The sequence below is a fragment of the Xenopus tropicalis genome, chromosome 7 (assembly GCF_000004195.4).
Source record: "Xenopus tropicalis strain Nigerian chromosome 7, UCB_Xtro_10.0, whole genome shotgun sequence".
Taxonomy (NCBI): Eukaryota; Metazoa; Chordata; class Amphibia; order Anura; family Pipidae; genus Xenopus; species Xenopus tropicalis.
In genome coordinates this window covers 12,268,239-12,293,437 of record NC_030683.2, presented here as the reverse complement: position 1 = coordinate 12,293,437, position 25,199 = coordinate 12,268,239, and the positions used below count along the sequence as shown (strand labels likewise).

Genomic DNA, 25,199 nt, shown 5'->3' with positions numbered 1-25,199 from the left:
CTAGTGAAGTTCTGTGCTCAAGATTTCATTGCTCCTGTCTCCTGGTAACCTTCTTGACACCTAGCCATGGGACTCAAAACGAATGATGTGTACCCCCACTGTCTTGACCTCCATGACCTCCCTGACATAATTATCAGTCTACTGTGGCTGACAGGTACCTGCACAACCACTGACCAGGCCATGCAGGGTTAAGTCAATTGTTGTAAGGAACGAATAAAAACTTTTGAGTAAGTAAAAAAAAAACAAAACAAAAAACGTGATCACAGTGACTTTCCCGCAATTGCTTACTGTATAAGTTGCTGAGCCCAAGGAAAGTCATGATACCGAAGCTAGAATGAATCCGAAACTTTCGTACTGTGAGTCAAAAATTACGCGACAAAATCGTATTTGTTGCGTAATTTTTGACTCACGGTACGAAAAAGTCGCATAAATTAACGAAAAAAATCGGTGAAAATACGCAATGAAGAAATACAAATTAGTTGTATTCAGAGCAATCGTACTTTGATGAATAGATGCCCTAATTGTGCACTTTTTGATCCAGTTGAAACAGACATTATTAGACAGACCTTTAGCAGCACTACGGTGGTTGCTTTTACCAAATAACTCCTATTATTGATAAACCATTGAACTCTGAAGAAACATTGAGTAACGCAGATAAAAAACTCAAAACTGATGTCAAAAAAAGATCCACTCTTTCCGTAATTTGGATCCATACCTTAAGTCTACAAAAAAATCAATAAATCATTAAAGAATGATTAAATTAAATTAAACCCGAAGCTTTGTCCATTTCCCCAATGTTCCTTTTCAACAGTTTAATGGGGTGAACTTCAACAACAAATCTTCCTTGTTGCGGACGACTAATCTCCCCGAAATACCATCCCGCCAGCTAGAACGTAAATTGCCAGTGGGATGGCATACTCGGCACCGAAATTGCTGAATTTTCCTCTTAAGGCAACTTCGGCGATTTCAGCAAATAGCCACGCTGTGCATGCCATCCCACCAGCGATTTACGCCGGTGGCATGGCATTTTGGGGAGATTAGTCACCCGCGACAAGGGAGATTTGTCGCACGGTGACTAATCTCACCTTCTGTCACAGCACTTAATCATCATTTTCTCAGATACTCTTCTGACTCTGGGATAAGGCTCCTGTCCTAAACAGGATAATTTGGACTACCATGTATTTCCCTAATGATTATATATATATATTGAAAACACAAATGCCCTCAGGAAGTCAACAAAATGTTTCAGGATTCACCATCCAAGGAGTCTTCTGAGCTTCAAATCTCTCTTTCTGTGCTTTTTGGAATCTATCTCGTTTCTTTCAAATCTCAATGGTGCTACCTTTGTACCAGACTCATGTGAATGGTGTATATACAGTATTCTGTCAAAGGAAGTACATGATCTGATCAGGGCAGAGGTCAGCACCAGAACATACAATTAGCCAAAGAGATCAAAGTCAACAAAGAGCCTCAATCAGTTACAAAACACAATACAGTAAATAATCAGACTGTAGTAAAAAACATGGGTCAGTGTAATCATGTTTTGTACAACATACAAAAAGACATTTCTATAAGAGGTCCCATTATCAACAGCACTTCAAAATCCTAAAAAAAAATACATTTACAGAATGTTGTTTCCAGAGATTTTTCCCTTGAGAGCTATTTATCATAAAGATAACACATTTCGCAAATTGCATTAATTATAGAATGCTAAATATATATGTATATATAGAAAATGAGCTTATTATTGTGTATTCTCTGAGGAATTCCCATTGTCTCACTGGTTATATAAACTGGGTTCCTAAAGAGACCGGCAGACTCTGTGCCCCTGCATGGAAGAACCTTCTGCTCCTCAGGCTGAGCAAAGACAAGATCTATCTGACTAATGTATTTGTATGATAAAAGGTTTTGATAGGAGCACTGCAAGGTGAGAATGTAGGTAAGTAATGGAGGGCAGGGTGGGTTCATACAAGCGCTTTGGTCTTGATTCCCTGATGGACCTTACAAACACTGGAACACTGCAGAAAGTACAGGCACAATGTGTCGTCACTAAGAATAATGGGGATTGAACAGGTTCCCCCATCAAAATGTGGTATTGATGGTAATACTTTACTGCTCAGGAAGGAGACAGAGAGGATATACAGGTATAGGACCCGTTATCCAGAATGCTCGGGACCAAGGGTTTTCCGGATAAGGGGTCTTTCTGTAATTTAGATCTTCATACCTTAAGTCTACTAAAAAATCAATAAAACATTAATTAAACCCAATAGAATTGTTTTGCCTCCAATAAGGATCAATTATATCTTAGTTGGGATCAAGTACAGGTACTGTTTTATTATTACAGAGAAAAGGGAATCATTTAACCATTAAATAAACCCAATAGGGCTGTTCTGCCCCAATAAGGGGTAATTATATCTTAGTTGGGATCAAGTACAGGTACTGTTTTATTATTACAGAGAAAAGGGAATCATTTAACCATGAAATAAACCCAATAGGATTGTTCTGCCCCCAATAAGGGGTAATTATATCTTAGTTGGGATCAAGTACAGGTACTGTTTTATTATTACAGAGAAAAGGGAATCATTTAACCATTAAATAAACCCAATAGGGCTGTTCTGCCCCCAATAAGGGGTAATTATATCTTAGTTGGGATCAAGTACAGGTACTGTTTTATTATTACAGAGAAAAGGGAATCATTTAACCATTAAATAAACCCAATAGGGCTGTTCTGCCCCCAATAAGGGGTAATTATATCTTAGTTGGGATCAAGTACAGGTACTGTTTTATTATTACAGAGAAAAGGGAATCATTTAACCATTAAATAAACCCAATAGAACTGTTCTGCCCCCAATAAGGGGTAATTATATCTTAGTTGGGATCAAGTACAGGTACTGTTTTATTATTACAGAGAAAAAGGAAATCAATTTTAAAAATCGGAAGTATTTGATTAAAATGGAGTCTATGGGAGACAGGCTTTTCGTAATTCGGAGCTTTCTGGATAATGGGTTTCCGGATAAGGGATCCCATACCTGTATAGATTAAGAACTATTCATCCCTTTGGCCTCAATGAAAAACATCTTATATTTGGCTTTGATAGGAGCACCGCAAGGCTAGAATTCAGGTAAGTAATAGAGGGCAGTGTGGGTTCATACAAGAGGCTTTTTTCTTGAAAGTACAAGATAAGATTTGTGTGAATATTCTGTGACAAATAACATAAGTATTTTGAAAATAAAGAATTGTAGAACAGACTTAAAAAACTATGGTCCTATTTTAGATTATTAACAGACTGAATAAATGCAATAAAGTATAAAGGAGAACTAATCCTAATCTACAGCACTATTTTAGCATTATGTAATGGTTATTATTGGCTACACACAACATTGTTTTCATCTTTTTCCAACAATTTGCTTGTTAAAATTTGTGATGCTAAAAAACTGACAGTTTATCAAGATAAAATATTTTGTAAGAGGTAGGTTAATGTTTGTAGTATCGTTATATGTGTATTCACCCACACACAAATCGGTTTTATAACTATATGCAGTATGTGTAGGCTACTAATGATATAAATTCATATTTCTAAAAAGATTCGATTTTTTTTTAAAATATATATCAAGCAAGAGAGTAATATGGAACAAAGGATACTTCTCCAAAAGCAATAAAATGTCTTAGTTTTAGAATTCCACTGTGGAATGCATAGCCATCTTGGATTTTATTTTTTGAGAATGCGAGAGACTAAAAGCATGGGAAAGAAGACCTTTAGGGGCACATTCATCAAATCAGGAGTTTGAATTCCGAATGGGAAAAATTCGGATTGGATACAATAATTTCTGAAGATCGCAAATATCACGAAAATGCTTACAGAATCGTATTAGTCACGATAATATCGTATTGGCGATCCAAAATTTTCGTATTGAATGAGGTAGGAAAACCTTTCTGATTTGATCCTTCTGTGCATGATTTTGGAAGCCTCCCGTAGGAGTCAATGGCACTCTTCAGATCCAACCCGGCCCAAGGAAAGTCTCCCGTAGGAGTCAATGGCACTCTTCAGATCCAACCCGGCCCAAGGAAAGTCTCCCATAGGGCTTAATGGCACTCTGCAGCTCCAACCCGGCCCAAGGAAAGTCTCCCATAGGACTCAACGGCACTCTGCAGCTCCAACCCGGCCCAAGGAAAGTCTTCCATAGGGCTCAATGGCACTCTGCAGCTCCAACCCGGCCCAAGGAAAGTCTCCCATAGGGCTCAATGGCACTCTGCAGCTCCAACCCGGCCCAAGGAAAGTCTCCCATAGGGCTCAATGGCACTCTGCAGCTCCAACCCGGCCCAAGGAAAGTCTCCCATAGGGCTCAATGGCACTCTGCAGCTCCAACCCGGCCCAAGGAAAGTCTCCCATAGGGCTCAATGGCACTCTGCAGCTCCAACCCGGCCCAAGGAAAGTCTCCCATAAGGCTCAATGGCACTCTGCAGCTCCAACCTGGCCCAAGGAAAGTCTCGAGACTGAAGCTTGAATGAATCCGAAACTTTCGTATTCGGCACTACAATATGATTTTGTCGCAAAGTACGAAAAAGTCTCGCAAAGGTATTAAAAAATTGCACAAGGTACGAAATTGTCACGGAAAATATGCTCAGTACAAAAAAGACGCATTTGGAATGCTTTCAGACTATCTACAGTGGCTTGCAAAAGTATTCGGCCCCCTTGAACTTTTCCACATTTTGTCACATTACAGCCACAAACATGAATCAATTTTATTGGAATTCCACGTGAAAGACCAATACAAAGTGGTGTACACGTGAGAAGTGGAACGAAAATCATACATGATTCCAAACATTTTTTACAAATAAATAACTGCAAAGTGGGGTGTGCGTAATTATTCAGCCCCCTTTGGTCTGAGTGCAGTCAGTTGCCCATAGACATTGCCTGATGAGTGCCAATGACTAAATAGAGTGCACCTGTGTGTAAACTAATGTCAGTACAAATACAGCTGCTCTGTGACGGCCTCAGAGGTTGTCTAAGAGAATATTGGGAGCAACAACACCATGAAGTCAAAGCAACACACCAGACAGGTCAGGGATAAAGTTATTGAGAAATTTAAAGCAGGCTTAGGCTACAAAAAGATTTCCAAAGCCTTGAACATCCCACGGAGCCCTGTTCCACCGATCATTCAGAAATGGAAGGAGTATGGCACAACTGTAACCCTACCAAGACAAGGCCATCCACCTAAACTCACAGGCCGAACAAGGAGAGCGCTGATCAGAAATGCAGCCAAGAGGCCCATGGTGACTCTGGGGGAGCTGCAGAGATCTACAGCTCAGGTGTAGGACAACTATTAGTCGTGCACTGCACAAAGTTGGCCTTTATGGAAGAGTGGCAAGAAGAAAGCCATTGTTAACAGAAAACCATAAGAAGTCCCATTTGCAGTTTGCCACAAGCCATGTGGGGGACACAGCAAACATGTGGAAGAAGGTGCTCTGGTCAGATGAGACCAAAATGGAACTTTCTGGCCAAAATGCAAAACTCTATGTGTGGCGGAAAACTAACACTGCACATCACTCTGAACACACCATCCCCACTGTCAAATATGGTGGTGGCAGCATCATGCTCTGGGGGGGCTTCTCTTCAGCAGGGACAGGGAAGCTGCTCAGAGTTGATGGGAAGATGGATGGAGCCAAATACAGGGCAATCTTGGAAGAAAACCTCTTGGAGTCTGCAAAAGAATTGAGACTGGGGCGGAGGTTCACCTTCCAGCAGGACAACAACCCTAAACATAAAGCCAGGGCAACAATGGAATGGTTTAAAACAAAACATATCCATGTGTTAGAATGGCCCAGTCACAGTCCAGATCTAAATCCAATGGAGAATCTGTGGCAAGATCTGAAAACTGCTGCTCACAAACGCTGTCCATCTAATCTGACTGAGCTGGAGCTGTTTTGCAAAGAAGAATGGGCAAGGATTTCAGTCTGTAGATGTGCAAAGCTGGTAGAGACATACCCTAAAAGACTGGCAGCTGGAATTGCAGCAAAAGGGGGTTCTACAAAGTATTGACTCAGGGGGCTGAATAATTACGCACACCCCACTTTGCAGTTATTTATTTGGAAAAAATGTTTGGAATCATGTATGATTTTCGTTCCACTTCTCACGTGTACACCACTTTGTATTGGTCTTTCACGTGGAATTCCAATAAAATTGATTCATGTTTGTGGCTGTAATGTGACAAAATGTGGAAAAGTTCAAGGGGGCCGAATACTTTTGCAAGCCACTGTATTTCTGCAATTATCTTGCTGGCATGCCTGGAGCTTATCTGTTAATGTAGTGCTCGTTGGACATTTTTCAATGATCTTATTGGCTTGTCTGGGATTAAAGAAATGCTCATTGGCCATATCAACAGTGATTGTATTGGCACGTCTGTGGTTAATATGCTGATTATCCATTTCCGTTTTTGGCATATCTCAGGTTAACATGCACATTATCCATTTTCCATAGTACAGGTATTGAACCTGTTATCCAGAAAGCATAGGACCTAAGGTTTTCCATACCTTAAGTTTTAAAAAAATGTATTTAAAGTTAATTAGACCCACTATGATTGTTTTGCCTCTAGAAAGGATTAATTTTATCCTAGTTGGGATCAAATACAAGGTACTATTTTATTACAGGGAAAAAGTGAATCTTTAAAAAAAAAAAAAAAAATGAATAATTTGATTAAAATGGAGCCTATTGAAGATGGGTTTCCCATAATCCAGAGCTTTCTGGATAACAAGCTTTGGTAGCAATTAGACTGGCACATCTAGGGTTAATATGCAGATTGTCCATCTTCTGTTATTATACTAGCACGTGGGGTAAAATGTTCATTGTCTATTTTATTTAATGATTTTATGATTAATTAAATGATTGTCAATAAATGTATTCCCTACGAACCTGGCATCTTCTGGTTGTGTGCACAAAATTTTCAAGGGGGGTAAAGTCATCAATCAAAAACAACCTGGTTTTGTACGCTAAGCATGGAAATGCTTAGCCTACAAAACCAGGTTGTTTTTGATTGATGACTTTACCCCCCCTTGAAAATTTTGTGCAGACAACCAGAAGAGGATAATTTGGGCTACCATCAATGTCCAACAGTATGTAAAGACATATCTGTACCCCAGAAATTATATTTTGTCTTATATACTGCTCTATCTGCCTATAGTTAATATAATTTTTTTTATCTATATACTACAGCATTATTTACAAAAAGTTGGGACACTGTAGTAAATATCGATAACAAGAGAATTGAATGATTTGCAAATGTATATGTATAATATGTATAATGTATATATTAAATTAATTTCTGAAAAATATATATTTTTGTTGACAGTGGGATGTTCCCTACTGTGTTGCATCAGCTCTTCTTCTAACAACACTCCATAACTGTTCAGAAATGAGGAGACCAAATGCTGTAGTTTTTGGTTTTTTTTACCCTTTCTTTATATTTTATAACAAGTTTAACAAAATAGCACAATTCTATAGATTGCTGGAGTGAGAAATAAAGGAGGAGAGAAGGTGCAAGAAAGAGAAAAAGAAAAAAAATGATAGAAAGAACTTAAGAACTTAAGCCCAGGGGTCAGTTTTTGCTTTATCAAGAGTGTTCCTGTTGAGGAGGGTGCTAGCTCCAACTAAATTAATTGTATGTAGTTGAGACTGATTGGGTGTTTCTCCATTTAAAGAATAAGTAAACCTTTTTTTTCTATCAGTAAAATTACTCAAAACAGCCTCCAGAATTACCTACCTTTTTCTCAGTTAGACGTTAATCCTTTCCTTTGCTTCCTTGTGCAGAGTGAAGCCCCGCCTCCACTTCCTGTTCAGTTCTCTCTTCAATTCGACAACCTGTTGTCGAATTGGAGAGCCTTCTGCGCATGCCTGGAGGCAACAGGAGCCAATCTGTGCATTAGCAGGGTTTTTTTATATAGGAGACTTGAACAGGAAGTGGGGGCGGGGCTTCACTCTGCACAAGGAAGCAAAGGAAAGGATTAACGTCTAACTGAGGAACCAGCTCCGACAGAATGCTGCGACTAAGGTAGATAATTCTAGAGGCTATTTGGAGTAATTTTACTGATAGAAAAAGGTTTACTTATTCTTTAAGGTGGAGTTTTGTAAATTAAATGTAGTTTTGTAAGTGAAATGTTGTCCATTCTTCCCTGATATATGATTTCAGCTCAACAATTTGGGGTCTCCTTTGCTGTATTTTTCATTTCATAACATGCCAAATGTTTTCAATGGGTTGCAGGTCTGGATTGCAGACAGGCCAGTTTACCACCCGGACTCTCTTACTAAAGAACAATGCTGTTATAATACATGTAATATGTATGTGAGTAACATTATCTGGATGGCAGCAAATGTTGATCCAAAACCTTCCCCAGATGTTCAAGCTACCCATGCCACGTGCACTGATGCACCCCCATGCCCTCAGAGATGCTGGCTTATACACTGTACACTGATAACAAGCCAGATGGTCCTTCTACTCTTTATCCCAGAAGATGCAGAGTCCATGATCTCCAAAAAGAATTTAAGATTTTGATTTGTCATACTAATGTTTTTCTCTTTTTATTTACATGCTCCGGCTCTTTTTTTTATAGGGTTGCATTAATTAGTTTGATACAGAAGAAAGAAGATTTGAAAAATGACAAATGTTTCAGGATTCATCATCCAAGGGTTCTCTGATACTCCCGAGCTTCATATCTCTCTTTTTGTGCTATTCCTTGGCATCTATCTCATCATTCTGCTGGGAAATCTCATCGTATTCTTAGTCATTTCATGCAATCCTCACTTACACACCCCCATGTACATATTCTTGCTGAACCTGTCACTCATAGACATTTCTTTTACATCAGATATTTTACCTAATTTGCTACATATTCTTCTCACAAAAGAAAACAGCATTTCATTCTTGGGGTGTATGACTCAAATGTATGTTTTTTTGTCCTTGGCTGCCAGTGAATACTTTCTCCTGACGGCCATGGCATATGATCGTTATGTTGCCATCTGTGATCCCCTTCATTACATTGCCCGAATGAGCAGGAAACACTGTGCTGGGCTTATAACTGCAGCATTCACTGTTGGTTTTGGGGGACCAGTTGGCTTTTTTGTACCTATATCTAAACTATCATATTGTGCTTCCCGTCTTATTAACCATTTTTTCTGTGATGTCACACCATTGCTAAAACTTTCCTGCAGCAGCACTTTTAGTGTGGAACTTCTAATTTACATTGAAGGGACATTGCTGACTGTCAATTCTTTCTTCCTTACTCTGACCTCATACATATTTATCATCTCTGCTATCCTGAAAATACAATCCTCAGAGGGGAGACAAAAAGCCTTTTCTACCTGTGCTTCTCACCTGGCCTGTGTGATAACCCTTTATGGGACAGTTATTTGCCTGTATGTGAGACCCACCACAAGTTATTCCCTAAAAAGAGACAAGTATTTCTCACTGCTGTACATTGTCCTGGGCCCAGTGCTAAATCCCCTTATTTACACACTGAAAAATAGAGAATTTCAATCTTCCCTAAATAAGGTAACACAAAAAACTTTATTTTTTTAATAGTTCATGGCAGTCAATAAAGTCCTGTTGTAAAATCTGTTCTGGGTTATGTTTAATTCCTGCCACTGTTTGCCCCCCTGAAATTTTGATTTGGGGGATGTCCTAGATCCGAAAAATAAATAAACACTGTTTTATACAAAGATCCAAAACATACCAATACCTCCAAATACCCCCAAACTCTCGGTGGGCCCAGTGGTCAGTGGGCTCTCCTGCTCCGAACCATTTCGCCTACTTCATGGGCATTTCTGAATGGGAAGAAATAGATGGAAGAATAGATACTAGCATGTAAATGAAAGAGATTAAGAGAATAAAGTGGTTGGGTGAGGAAAGGAGGAAAAATAGTTTGGAGAGTGGGTCTAGGGTGTAAGGTTTTCTGGTGGGTCCAGTCTGACACTGGAGGCAACCCTTTGAGAGGATATGCTTTGATGGATCACAACAGAAAAGGCTGATCTCCTCTATATAAAACAAATCAGATTATCCTCCTTTGCAAAAAACCTGTCCAGGGTTTCATTAGTCATATTTTAACAGCTGCCAGGACACATATAAGCTGCAAACGGAAGCACAAAAGCTCTACAAAGAGACACAATGACATTCACAGTATAATTGTTCTTTTCCTGTTGGCGATTCTGTGCCATGTGTTACAGAATATAAAGGGTTAAATTAGTAATTAGTAAGTTAGCAAGTAGAGACTGGTGCCATTCTGCCTGCTGAGTCTAACTCCTTGCATTATGGAAGCTACATCCCTACTGTGAGTTTTTCCTGCCATACCTTGTCTACTTCTATAGTTAGAAAGGTTAATAACAAATGATGAAATAGAATCTCTGAAGAGTATGAAAGACAATGGAGGGGTGTTGGTCTGAGAGTTCTTGGGAGACAGAGAGACTTGCACAAGGACGTTTGAACCCCCCTTAAGGAAGAGCAACTTTCTTTCACAAATGAAGGGGGCCCAGAGACCAACATCCCTCCCATTAAGGCGTTTTGGTCTTTTAAGGAACCATTAGTCCCACTGGATCTATGTGTAGGGACCCCTAGATTTGGCCCCTTTGCCTGGGTTCCCCTTTAGGCAGGCATACCAGTTGGTGGCCTTGTGGGATATGGACATGTAAGGGTGGTCCTAATTGTGTGTGTACTATAATTATTCTTTCCAGGTTAAAGCAGAGTTTCCTCTGCAATTCAGCAGTAAACACTTGGTGGTGGTGTTCTGCAATATAGAAGGGGATGATTCACAAACCATTTGTTCCTTGGACCACACCTCAGTCAGAGGTTAGCTACAGTATTCATTTTGATAGTTCAGATATACCGTTTATAGTCACTCTAGAAGTGAAAGGTTAGACAGGGTATCTAGTAAGGGCAGTCTAAAGCCCCTCCGAGGAGATCTTGAGGTTATCATCTCCCAGCATTACTGGCCATAGTTCAGGTATATTCAGTGACTAGCTCAGGTCATAGAATATTCCCAAAGAGGGGAGATTATCTGGAGAAAGAATCTCCTGATTAGGATAAAGGGGAGAGATACCTGAATCTGCATATCTTATTACTGAATACTGTTTGGATTAAATAAAGAAGTTCATTTGGTTAAGCAGCAACCTCCAGTCTCCTGGTCAATTCCTCTCTAAGTGGATAACAAAACATGGTAAGCTTGTTCCCTTGAGAGCTATTTATCATAAAGATAACACATTTCACAAATTGCATTAATTATAGAATGCTAAATATATATGTATATATAGAAAATGAGCTTATTATTGTGTATTCTCTGAGGAATTCCCTTTGTCTCGCTGGTTATATAAACTGGGTTTCTAAAGAGACCGGCAGACTCTGTGCCCCTGCATGGAAGAACCTTCTGCTCCTCAGGCTGAGCAAAGACAAGATCTATCTGACTAATGTATTTGTATGATAAAAGGCTTTGATAGGAGCACTGCAAGGTGAGAATTCAGGTAAGTAATGGAGGGCAGTTTGGGTTGATACAAGAGGCTTTTTTCTTGAAAGTACAAGATAAGATTTGTGTGAATATTCTGTGACAAATAACGAGTATTTTGAAAATAAAGAATTGTAGAACAGACTTAAAAAAACTATAGTCATATTTTAGATTATTAACAGACTTAATAAATGCAATAAAGTATTAAGGAGAACTAATCCTAATCTACAGCACTATTTTAGCATTATGTAATGATTATTATTTGCTACACACAACATTGTTTTCATCTTTTTCCAACAATTTGCTTGTTAAAATTTGTAATGCTAAAAAACTGACAGTTTATCAAGATAAAATATTTTGTAAGAGGTAGGTTTATGTTTGTAGTATAGTTATATATGTGTGTATGTATTCACCCACACACAAATCAGTTTTATAACTATATACAGTATGTGTAGGCTACTAATGATATAAATTCACATTTATCTTCTTCTAACAACATAACTGTTCAGAAATGAGGAGACCAAATGCTGTATTTTTTTACTCTTTATTTATATTTTATAACAAGTTTAACAAAATAGCACAATTCTATAGATTGCTGGAGTGAGAAATAAAGGAGGAGAAAAGGTGCAAGAAAGAGAAAAAGAAAAAAAATGAAAGAAGAAAACTTAAGAACTTAAGCCCGAGGGTCATTTTTTGCTTTATCAAGAGTGTTCCTGTTGAGGAGGGTGCTAGCTCCAACTAAATTAATCGTATGTGGTTGAGACTGATTGGGTGTTTCTCCATTTAAGGTGGAGTTTTGTAAGTGAAATGTAATTGTGTACATGAAATGTTGTCCATTCTTCTCTGATATATGATTTCAGCTGCTCAACAATTTGGGGTCTCCTTTGCTGTATTTTTCATTTCATAACATGCCAAATGTTTTCAATGGCTGGCAGGTCTGGATTGCAGGCAGGCCAGTTTACCACCCGGACTCTCTTACTAAAGAACCAATGCTGTTATAATACATGTAATATGTTAGAAACATTATCTGGATGGCAGCAAATGTTGATCCAAAACCTTCCCCAGATGTTCAAGCTACCCATGCCACGTGCACTGATGCACCCCCATGCCCTCAGAGATGCTGGCTTATACACTGTACACTGATAACAAGTCAGATGGTCCTTCTACTCTTTATCTCAGAAGATGCAGAGTCCATGATCTCCAAAAAGAATTTAAGATTTTGATTTGTCATACTAATGTTTTTCTCTTTTTATTTACATGCTCCGACTCTTTTTTTTATAGGGTTGCATTAATTAGTTTGATACAGAAGAAAGAAGATTTGAAAAATGACAAATGTTTCAGGATTCATCATCCAAGGGTTCTCTGAAACTCCTGAGCTTCATATCTCTCTTTTTGTGCTATTCCTTGGGATCTATCTCATCATTCTGCTGGGAAATCTTATTGTATTCTTAGTCATTTCATGCAATCCTCACTTACACACCCCCATGTACATATTCTTGCAGAACCTTTCACTCATAGACATTTCTTTCCCGTCAAATGTTTTACCTAATTTGCTACATATTCTTCTCACACAACAAAATAACATTTCATTCTTGGGGTGTATGACTCAATTGTATATTTTTGTGTCCTTGGCTGCCAGTGAACAGTTGCTCCTGACGGCCATGGCATATGATCGTTATGTTGCCATCTGTGATCCCCTTCATTATATTGCCCGAATGAGCAGGAAACACTGTGCTGGGCTTATAACTGCAGTATTTACTGTTGGTTTTGGGGGACCAGTTGCCTTTTTTGTACCTATATCTAAACTATCATATTGTGCTTCCCATATTATTAACCATTATTTCTGTGATGTCACACCATTGCTAAAACTTTCCTGCAGCAGCACTTTTAGTGTGGAACTTCTAATTTACATTGAAGGGACATTGCTGACTGTCAATGCCTTCCTCCTTACTCTGATCTCATACATATTTATCATCTCTGCTATCCTGAAACTACAAACCTCAGAGGGGAGACAAAAAGCCTTTTCTACCTGTGCTTCTCACCTGGCCTGTGTGATAACCCTTTATGGGACAGTTATTTGCGTGTATATGAAACCCACCACAAGTTATTCCATAAAAAGAGACACATCTTTTTCACTTCTGTACATTGTCCTGGGCCCTGTGCTAAATCCTCTTATTTATACCCTGAAAAATAGAGAATTTCAATCTTCCCTAAATAAAGTGACACAAAAAATGTTATAATTTTATTAGTTCATGGCAGTCAATAAAGTCCTTTTGTAAAATCTGTTCTGGGTTATGTTTAATTCCTGCCACTGTTTGCCCCCTGAAATTTTGATTTGGATGTCCTAGATCCGAAAAATAAATACACACTGTTTTATACAAAGATCCAAATCATTCCAATACCTCCAAATACCCCCAAACTCTCGGTGGGCCCAGTGGTCAGTGGGCTCTCCTGCTCCGAACCATTTCACCTACTTCATGGGCATTTCTGAATGGGAAGAAATAGATGGAAGAATAGATGCTAGCTTGTAAAGGAAAGAGATTAGGAGAATAAAGTGGTTGGGTGAGGAGAGGAGGAAAAATTGTTTGGAAAGTGGGCCCATGGTCTAAGGTTTTCTGGTGGGTCCAGTCTGACAAACGAGGCAACCCTTTGAGAGGATATGTTTTGATGGATCACAACAGAAAAGGCTGATCTCCTCTATATAAAACAAATCAGATTATCCTCCTTTGCAAAAAACCTGTCCAGGGTTTCATTAGTCATATTTTAACAGCTGCCAGGAAACGTATAAGCTGCAAAAAAAGCAGAAAAGTTCAACAAAGAGACACAATGACATTCACAGTCTAATTGTTCTTTTCATGTTGGCGATGCTGTGCCATGTGTTACAGAATATAAAGGGTTAAATTAGTCATTAGTAAGTTAGCAAGAAGGTACTGGTGCCATTCTGCCCGCTGAGTCTAACTCCTTGCATTATGGAAGCTACATCCCTACTGTGAGTTTTTCCTTCCATACCTTGTCTACTTCTTCATTACTATAGTTAGAAAGGTTATTAGACAATTGATGAAGAGTACTTTAAAGATACTCTGAAGAGTATGAAAGACAATGGAGGGGTGTAGGTCTGAGAGTTTTGGGGAGACAGAGAGACTTGAACAAGGAGGTTTGAAACCCCCTTTAGGAAGAGCAACGATCTTTCACAAATGAAGGGAGGCCCAGAGACCAACATCCCTCCCATTAAGGCGTTTTGGTCTTTTCAGGAACCATTAGTCCCACTGGATCTATGAAACCTAAAGGCCAATAATATCAAGGACAGCAGTATACCAGCCTTTCTGTAGACTGACTTACCCTTAAACTGTGAGACACTCTAGGTAAACCCTGCCACTTGGTGGCACTAACATCTTGTACTAATTGTTACAAGAATTACTAGGAAATCATATCTCTGTCCTTTAATTTCTCTTGCCTGATAAATGTTTTGATTCATGGGTCAAGAAGATCCATTACCATGATAATATATTATAGATTTATGCATTCTGGTGGGGCCTAATGCTGAATTACTAGGCTAACTGGGTGGGAATAAGAGCATTGACACTGATGTTAAAAACCCATGAAGGGGAGAAAGAATAAAAATGACCTTCAAGTAACACAGTATCTATACATGTATGGGATCCATTATCCGGAAACCCATTATCCATTTATCAATTATTCTAAATTACGGAAAGGCCATCTCCCATAGACTCCATTATAAGAAAATAATTCAAATTCTTTAAATGATTTCCTTTTTCTCTGTAGTAATAAAACAATACCTGTACTTGATCCCAACTAAGATATAATTACCCCTTATTGGGGCAGAACAGCCCTATTGGGTTTATTTCATGGTTAAATGATTCCCTTTTCTCTGTAATAATAAAACAGTACCTGTACTTGATCCCAACTAAGATATAATTACCCCTTATTGGGGCAGAACAGCCCTATTGGGTTTATTTAATGGTTAAATGATTCCCTTTTCTCTGTAATAATAAAACAGTACCTGTACTTGATCCCAACTAAGATATAATTACCCCTTATTGGGGGCAGAACAGTCCTATTGGGTTTATTTAATGGTTAAACGATTCCCTTTTCTCTGTAATAATAAAACAGTACCTGTACTTGATCCCAACTAAGATATAATTACCCCTTATTGGGGGCAGAACAGCCCTATTGGGTTTATTTCATGGTTAAATGATTCCCTTTTCTCTGTAATAATAAAACAGTACCTGTACTTGATCCCAACTAAGATATAATTACCCCTTATTTGGGGCAGAACAGCCCTATTGGGTTTATTTCATGGTTAAATGATTTCCTTTTCTCTGTAATAATAAAACAGTACCTGTACTTGATCCCAACTAAGATATAATTACCCCTTATTGGGGGCAGAACAGCCCTATTGGGTTTATTTAATGGTTAAATGATTCCCTTTTCTCTGTAATAATAAAACAGTACCTGTACTTGATCCCAACTAAGATATAATTACCCCTTATTGGGGCAGAACAGCCCTATTGGGTTTATTTAATGGTTAAATGATTCCCTTTTCTCTGTAATAATAAAACAGTACCTGTACTTGATCCCAACTAAGATATAATTACCCCTTATTGGGGCAGAACAGCCCTATTGGGTTTATTTAATGGTTAAATGATTCCCTTTTCTCTGTAATAATAAAACAGTACCTGTACTTAATCCCAACTAAGATATAATTACCCCTTATTGGGGGCAGAACAATCCTTTTGGGTTTAAATGATGTTTAAATTATTTTTTTAGTAGACTTAAGGTATGGAGATCCAAATTATGGAAAGATCCCTTATCTGCAAAGCCCTGGGTCCCAAGCATTTTGGATAACAGGTGCCATACCTTTACTTGTTAAGTAATTTTATTGGTTTTGTAGCTTAGTTTGTGTATCTTCTATGTCTTGATGGCTTATATAGTACAATTCCAATCTCCTCATCTTTTTTTATTTTAGATAAGTTAATAATAATACCAGTCTTTAAAATTTCAATGGGTCAAAACAGACATGTACACCAGCAACTGCATGATTGCTGTTGGAGTGATAATTATATACATTAATACATGTCTATATATACACTTTATTTTTTCATTATTCATACCTTACTGGTGCCTTAGGGATAGTGCTTATTTTATTTAAAAAATGGTCTAGCTAGTAATCAATCTAAAGTTTATAAATAATACAGGGAGTACATTGTTTCAACCCTATGCAACTGTCAGGACCTGCCTGTGCTCAAACTCTGGGCTGTATGTCAAACTGGTCCTGCATTACCTTGTTGAGCCACTGGAGACCTTGTGGATCCAGTCCTACACATATTATTAAATATTCCTCAGTTCATGCTCACCTCCTCCTTCCTCAGTAAGACCAGGTGTTTGCAATCTGGCAATTAATGGGCTTAATTGACCTCGGCCTGTTTTTTTGACTACTCTCTGTCTTCAGCCTGACCACGGCCTATTTATCGGACTCTCCTTGCTCGCTGCCAGTCCAGACCCTTTGCCTGCTATATGGACTTGTGTTGTTTTCCGTCTGCCTCTGACCACTGGCCTGTTGTAAGGACTTACGTATTTGTAAATTTGCTATATTTTACTCCTCATAATAAATCATCTTTCACTGTAATATGTTTCCAGCCTATCAACAAGTGAAACACAGCACATAGGCTCCTACCTGCCAGTCACCCACCTGTGGCTCAACCTGACAGTAACTATGTAACATTAGTGATGGGCGAAATGTTTCGCCAGGCATGGATTTGCGGCATAGTTTTTATTTGCTCTAAAGGCTAACATTTCACAAACTGAGGAATATATAAAATGTATAACAAACTTTAAAATACACAAGAGAAACAATATTTATTTTCTTTTTTTGCTATATAAAACCCTCAGATCTTTTCCCTTTGCCGATCTGTTTCCTCCATTGGATCACCAATTCAAGACAAAATATAGATCAGCATCACAGACTATTGAAAGAAACAAATAATAACAGAAATATGTTATTAAGCTACCTGCATATTTAAGAAATTCCACACAAGTAATACAAATGCTTCAACAGGTTAAATAAGGCCCAAATATGTTACTGTGCACATTAGAAGTTAAATCTTTGTACACATTGATCAGACATGATCAAGGTCTTAAAATGGTAACAAACTATGTGGAACTGTAACATTCTAGCTAGATAGGAACCAGGAAGTTGGACCTCTGACAAAGTCTGACTCTTCAGTAAGTCCCAGTCTTCACTGATGCCCTTTTAGGGCCCCGGACTGCTGCGGTACTTGCTGGGAACCTACTAACCTCAGAGTTTAAGACTACAAAAATGTGAAGTACAGGCAAGGATGAGACAAAAACTTAGTCAATTCTGGCTAAGGTCAAGGCAGGCAGCAAGTATCGTGGTCAAAGACACAGCCAGAAGTCAAAACTGGAAAAACTCACAAAAACAAAGCTTAGCAGGATCTGAGGCAATCAGAAGCCAGCTTGGGCAAAGACGGAATGAGAGGAGAGTTTTGGTACCAAAACATAAAAGGAAGTGAAGAAAAAAGTAAACAAAAAACCAAAACCAAGATGGCACCTTTGGCTTCAAAACGTACAACTGCGAATGTAATTATGTCACCGTGCATGCGCAATAGCCGGATCCCCCCCCCCCACAAAAATAATTTATACTAAAGTCTATATTATATATTGTAACACACAATTATTTGTATTTTCTGTTTACAAGTCTGCAGGACCGCCATGGGAACAAGATTTGCGCCCAGCTATGCCAACCTCCCGATAGGTTATTGGGAGGACCAGCAAATTCTTCCACAGCTGGGTGGGAATTTTATGCTCTGGCGTCCGTTCATAAATTATATTTGATTCATACAGTAGGGCCCACAGTCAGAACTACTCAAATTTGTAGAAACCCTGAACCAAAATAATTTGCAGTTCTCATTAAATTTTAATTCCAGCCAAATAATTTTTTTTAGATTTAGAAATGTATGTGAACAAAGGGGGAATTCATTTTGAAACATTTTATAAAGAAGTTGATGTTTGCCACTATGTCTAAAGGTCCCCGTACACAGGCCGATTCTAGCTGCCGATATGGGTCCCTTAGACCAATTCGGCAGCTAATCAGCCCTTGTATGGGCACTACCAACAGGCCTGCCCAACCGATATCTGGCCTGAAATCGGCCAGATCTCAATGGGCCACGTTAGAAAATGTAGTCGGATCAGGGACCGCATCAGCTTGGTGATGCGGTCCCCAGACAGACTTTGCCTATGCCCGTCATTATAATTCAATCGTTTTGGCCCCAGGGCCAAACAATCAAATTAGCCAGGATTCTCCCGATATCACCCACCCATAGATGTCGCCAAGTGAGCAGATCGGCCCGTGTATGGGGAGCTTTAGTCAGTAATAGCCCCAACCCAACATGGATAAATAATATACCCTTAGGCTAGCTTTGCCGTATAAAAAAAGAATTGCTCTGAACCAGAGAAATGGGATAAACACATAGAATATGTTAGAAACAGATTTAAGAAAAGGATACAAAAAGAAATGTATAAAAAAAGTAGAAAAGATTGCAGAAATAAAGAGGGAGGTTCTGATTGAAGGAAAATGAAGAGATAAGGAGACAGGTGAAGATAATACTTGCATTTTTGTCTCTATGCATGCACCTGGAGCCCATAGAATCTGGAGCACTATCTCCAAACATTGGAATATCCTTGAACCAGATACTGTACATTGCTTTAGGATAATAAATCCCCAAAAACCTGTAGATTTTATGGGAGCAAAACACTAAAGGCAGCAGCTGGTTAATAGCTATATCCCAACCAAGTTAACAGAACCGCAAAAAAGAGAAAAAAGGAATGGGATGAGATATGGCGCGCTTTTAGGTAATTTTCAGAAATTTGGTGAAAACAAATATTTTCCAAAATATTTTCCCTAGAAATGTATCTATCATAGTGGTACACGTTTGAGAACTATTATACAGAATTTTTGGGTAGTGATGGGTGAAATGTTTTGGCAGGCATGTACAGTATGCGCAGCAAATTTCCATGTTTCGCCATTGGCGGATTTTTCCGCGAAACGGATGAATAAATTTGACACTGAAAAGTTTGCGTCCAAAGAATTGCCGCAAGAATTGTCGCGGGTGTCAAAAGAATAGTCACATGTCCAAAATTGTCGCAAGAATAGTCGTGGGCGACAATTTTTTTTTCTGCGCAACATTTTCATTTCGCAAATCTTTCAAAAGATTTGTGAATTTATTGGCAAAGCGAAATGGGACAGATTCACTCATCACTATTCTTGGGACTTGGGGTTTTCCAAATAAGGGATTTTTTATTCTGGTTTTTATTGATTTTTTACATGTTTCATTTGTTTTCATGTTACATTTGTTTTCGAGTTTAGATCACTCTCCCTTAAGTCTACTGAAAAACTATTTAAACATCAATTAAACCCAATAGGATTGTTTTGCCTCAAATAAAGAGTTAATATATATTAGTTACAATCAATAACAATGTATTGTTACAGATTACAGAGAAAAAGGAAATCTTTTTTTAAAAAAAAATTGAATTATTTGCTCATAATGGAGTCTATGGGAGATGACTTTCCTGTAATTCAGAGCTTTCTGGATAATGGTCTTCCAGATAATGTATCCCATACCTGTACTGCATTTTACTACATGCAATTATTAAAAAGCACTAAGTATATTTGTATTGCAATAGAAAGCTCATTATTGTGTATTCTCTTAGGAATTCCCTGTGTCACACTGGCTATATAAACTGGGTTCCTAAAGAGACCGGCAGACTCTGTGCCCCTGCATGGAAGAACCTTCTGCTCCTCAGGCTGAGCAAAGACAAGAAATCTTTGAATTTGTATGATAAGGCACTTGGAGTTGATATGAGCAAGGATATAATTCAGGTAAGTAATGGAGGGCAGTTCACACAAGAGGCTTTTGCCATTTAAAAAGGCTCTAAAAGTAAAAGATAGATGATCTTGATAGATGATATATAGATTCCATTTTTCCTTATAATTGAATAGTCCAGTATAATAACACAAGTAATATTAATATGAAGTAATCTATATGTATCCAAAAGGAATAGAATGGGTTGGTTTGGGAGTGACTCTGATAAGTACAGTATGATCCAAATGGCTGATATTACAGCTGAGGATCCAAGTTAACTATAGCAGAGCATGTCAAGATTTTGTTCCAATTTACCAAAAGATTCATATATAATTCCGTTCAGATTTGAAGCAGGAATAAGGCATTTATGGGCACTATGCTATGGCTTCTTTCTCACAAAAGTACAAGGTTTTAAAAATAGGGATGAAAAAAGTTCTCTTTATACAGTTTTGCAACAAAATTCATGCAGCCACATTTTTCAAAAATCCATCATTAAAGTTTGCCAAGGGGTCTGTTTCTCTGGTCAAAATGCAAATAGCATTGTTACCCGCCCCCTTGCCTTCTACATCAACCAATGGAATGGGAACATTTATGAAGACCAGTTGTAGCATAGTGGAAAGGAATTTCTCTAAAAAGGCAGGGCAATGTACCTGCTACTGCAGATATAAAATCACCTAATGTAATTTTGCCTTTGCTTTGACACCTTTTTACATTACACTTAAGGGGACCTGTCACCCTGAGAAATAATGTTAGTCGAGCAAAATTAATTACTTAACTCTTGTTTCTTTAATTATTTTGGGATCCATAATTAAAGCAACAGGCAGGAGTCATTTTGTGCAAGCTTTGCCTCATCCCAAAATCGATCATTTGGGTTAATTGGAAAATGACCTTTATTATACAGTTCTTTATTTGTGTTCCCCTTCAATAAATGATAAAAAGGATTCCTATAAAATTATGTGGTTGCAGATGTACTAAAATGAATTTATACATTACCGGTTAAACTCCAAACTTGAATTGTTTTCTTGAAATATCTATAGGACTATGGCACAAGGGGAAAATTTGAGTCTAACGCTATCATTGTTCAACAACGTACATGGTTTAACGATAAAATATTAGTTATGAAATACGGCTGGGGCTACACCATTTATCCATATATTTGAAACATTATTTCCTTTCAGAAACAGGAAGAAAATGACCTCAGGCAATCAAGGAAATGTGTCAGGATTCATCATCCAAGGGTTCTCCGATACGCCTGAGCTTCAAATCTCTCTTTTTGTGCTATTCCTTGGAATCTATCTCATCATTCTGCTGGGAAATCTCATCATATTCTTAGTCATTTCATGCAATCCTCACTTACACACCCCCATGTACATATTCTTGCTGAACCTTTCGCTCATAGACATTTCTTTCTCCTCAAATGTTTTACCTAATTTGCTGCATATTCTTCTCACACAACAAAATAACATTTCATTCTTGGGGTGTATGACTCAAATGTATGTTTTTGGGTCCTTGGCTGACAGTGAATACTTTCTCCTGACGGCCATGGCATATGATCGTTATGTTGCCATCTGTGATCCCCTTCATTACATTGCCCGAATGAGCAGGAAACACTGTGCTGGGCTTATAACTGCAGCATTCACTGTTGGGTTTGGTGAACCAATTGGCCTTATTGTCCTTATACCTAAACTATCATATTGTGCTTCCCATCTTATTAACCATTTCTTCTGTGATATCGCACCATTGCTAAAACTTTCCTGCAGCAGCACTTTTAGTGTGGAACTTTCCATTTACATTGAAGGGACATTACTGAGTTTCAATGCCTTCCTCCTTACTCTGGCCTCATACATATTTATCATCTCTGCTATCCTGAAAATACAATCCTCAGAGGGGAGACAAAAAGCCTTTTCTACCTGTGCTTCTCACCTGGCCTGTGTGATAACCCTTTATGGGACAGTACTTTGCCTGTATATCAGACCCACCACAAGTTATTCTGTAAAAAGAGACAAGTATTTCTCACTGCTGTACATTGCTCTGGGCCCTGTGCTAAATCCTCTTATTTACACACTGAAAAATAGAGAATTTAAATCTTCCTTTATTAAACTGAGGCAAACAAGTTTACTTATGTTATTAGCCAACACTATTAAATAAAGGTTAATAGAATAATACTTCTGAATAGGGTAATCTTCAGTAACCAATATTGGTAAAATAAGTTAACACAATGTAACACATTTAACACATTTATCCTCCGATTCAAAATAATTTATAAATAGGTTTGCAATTAAAGTTATTCTCCTTGTTTAGGAACTACTGAACTAGGTAAAAAAAAAGCATGCCTTAATGGTGGTAAATAGTGATGAGCGCATTTTTTTGCCAGGTATGGATTTGCAGCAAATTTCCACATTTCGCCATTGGCGAATTGTTTAGCAAAAATTTGTTGCAGAAAAATTTGTTGCAGGTCAAAAAATTTGCAGTTTCATCAAAATAGTCATGGTCGTGTCAAATTGGGTGTGGTAGTGGCCAAAACGGGCATGGTCGTGGCAAAATAGGCACGGTCAAGACAAAAAAAAGACACAGGTGACAAAAAAGTGTATTTAGCGGATTTTTCACTGTTTGCCGTCATTTTGTGAATTTTTCAACGGGACAGATTTGCTCATCACTAGTGATAAATATAATAACCACTTGTCAATTTCAATTATAGGATTTTATAGTTTGTTAGGTAACAAATAAGTTTGACTTGCCTGGATAATATTGAATATTTTATTTATATGTATTAAAAATTGGGGTAGGGCAATTTATACATTTCCAAAAAGTTTTTTTTTTAAAAAATGCACATTGCTCCATTTTTTGTTATCATAATTAATTTGTTTGCTCTCATATCTACAAAGACTGGATTTAGAAAATCTTGATCATTTTCAATGACAGCTAATTGACACATTTATTTCATAAGAATTTTTGAAAAATACAGATTTGAGTCCTCAAATTTGAATTTTTATAAATAGCCCCTTGGAGTTTATTTTGTGACTTTCTAGACACTTTAAAAAGATGCCGATCAATGTAATATATTGGTCATCCATATTATTAGTCTCTAACTAAAGCACATTTCCCTTCAGTTTCCACCCTGCAGTTCTCAAATATGGGTCTTTTTGAACTTTTACTGGTACTTCTTGAAGATAGAATAAAGTCCAGAGTCTTAACGGTAATAAAAAAGAAAAAAATAATGAAAAAAATGTGCATCAGCAGAATCCAGCTAGTAAATCTAATAAACACTTAGGGGCTGATTTTAGTTGTTTTTGAAACTGTTTTGAAACTTATTTTCAGTAAAGCCACAAATGCGAAGTAATTCAGCCTTTTATAAAAAAGCTCAAATGAAAAATATAACACTAAAAGAATTTGAAAAAGCCCCCGAAAACCATGAAGCAAAGAAAGATTTTCCAATTGAGAAAGGTCAACTGCTATTGGCTTCTACCTGACCTGGCCAACGTTTAGATGGCAACATTTTCTGTTAGTTTTTTTGTAGTTTTTACACTTAACAAATTACACATGTTTTGTGATTTAGAGAAATTAGTATAATCCATGAGTTTTAGAGCTAATAAATATGATATGTAAAAATGAACAAAATACGAATATTAGTAAATGGGCCCCTATATGTGTTTTATCTGAGTTAATTACTATAAATACTCATGCACTTGTGAAGACACTGAAGAATTGGCTTATTTTGTTCTTTTAATGGACAATGGAATTTAAAAAAAAAAAAAACTGGGTTGGGCGTATGGTGAGGACATGTTTGTACCTGTCTTGGTGATCCCAATGCAACATCTGAGTATAGGCTCCACCCCAAAACATTGTGTGTTTGTAGCCTATCAATTAATTGAGCCATAGAGCCATTGCACCTACCTTCAAAAAGTTGCCTCTGTCTGCCGCTTTACATTTTAGAATCCACCTAGTGGTTTGTTAAACAGATGGACATTTATACACCATCAAAGCAGCCTAGGCAGTCAAAGTTGAAGATTTCTTATAAGATTCTAAAATTTTAAAAATATCTAATTACTGTACAAGAAGGTATTTTGCATGGCATTTGAAAGACTGAACACTTTGGGGCTGATTTACTAACCCACGAATCCGACCCGAATTGGAAAAGTTCCGACTTGAAAACGAACATTTTGCGACTTTTTCGTATGTTTTGCGATTTTTTCGGATTCTTTACGAATTTTTCGTTACCAATACGATTTTTGCGTAAAAACGCGAGTTTTTCGTAGCCATTACGAAAGTTGCGTAAAATCTGGCGATTTTTCGTAGCGTTAAAACTTGCGCAAAAAGTTGCGCTTTTTTCGTAGCGTTAAAACTTTCGCGAAACTTTGCACCTTTTAAGTTTTAACGCTATGAAAAATGCGCAACTTTTCGCGTAATTTTTAACGCTACGAAAAAAGCACAACTTTTTACACAACTTTCGTAATGGATACGAAAAACTCGCGTTTTTACGCAAAAATCGTATTGGTAACGAAAAATTCGTAAAGAATCCGAAAAAATCGCAAAAAATACGAAAAAATCGCAAAATACCGATCATTACGAAAAAAACGCAATCTGACTCATTTCGACCCGTTCGTGGGTAAGTAAATCAGCCCCTTTGTGTCCCACCATTTGAAATATCACACTGGCTCCTTTATTCACGGGTCTGAAATTGAAAATAGATTCGGGCACATCAATTTTAAAAAATGGAGTGATAGGGGTGGTTACCATGACAAAGATTTAACATCATAGCGAATTTATTAGAGGGGATGGAAATGCCACAAAATTATTGACAAATGTATTAAATACAAA

The 25,199-nt window shown here is 37.8% G+C and overlaps 1 protein-coding gene across 1 annotated transcript; it reads left to right on the top strand.

The window, feature by feature from the left end:
* Positions 1 to 9,008: 9,008 nt before the first annotated feature.
* On the top strand, positions 9,009 to 23,851 carry LOC116412341 (olfactory receptor 1019-like; the record flags this gene model as incomplete). Its single annotated transcript, XM_031906473.1, has 3 exons — positions 9,009 to 9,542; positions 10,718 to 10,832; positions 23,700 to 23,851. Coding segments are annotated over 3 exons (801 nt in total), but the record flags the coding sequence as incomplete, so codon positions are not given.
* Positions 23,852 to 25,199: the final 1,348 nt, after the last annotated feature.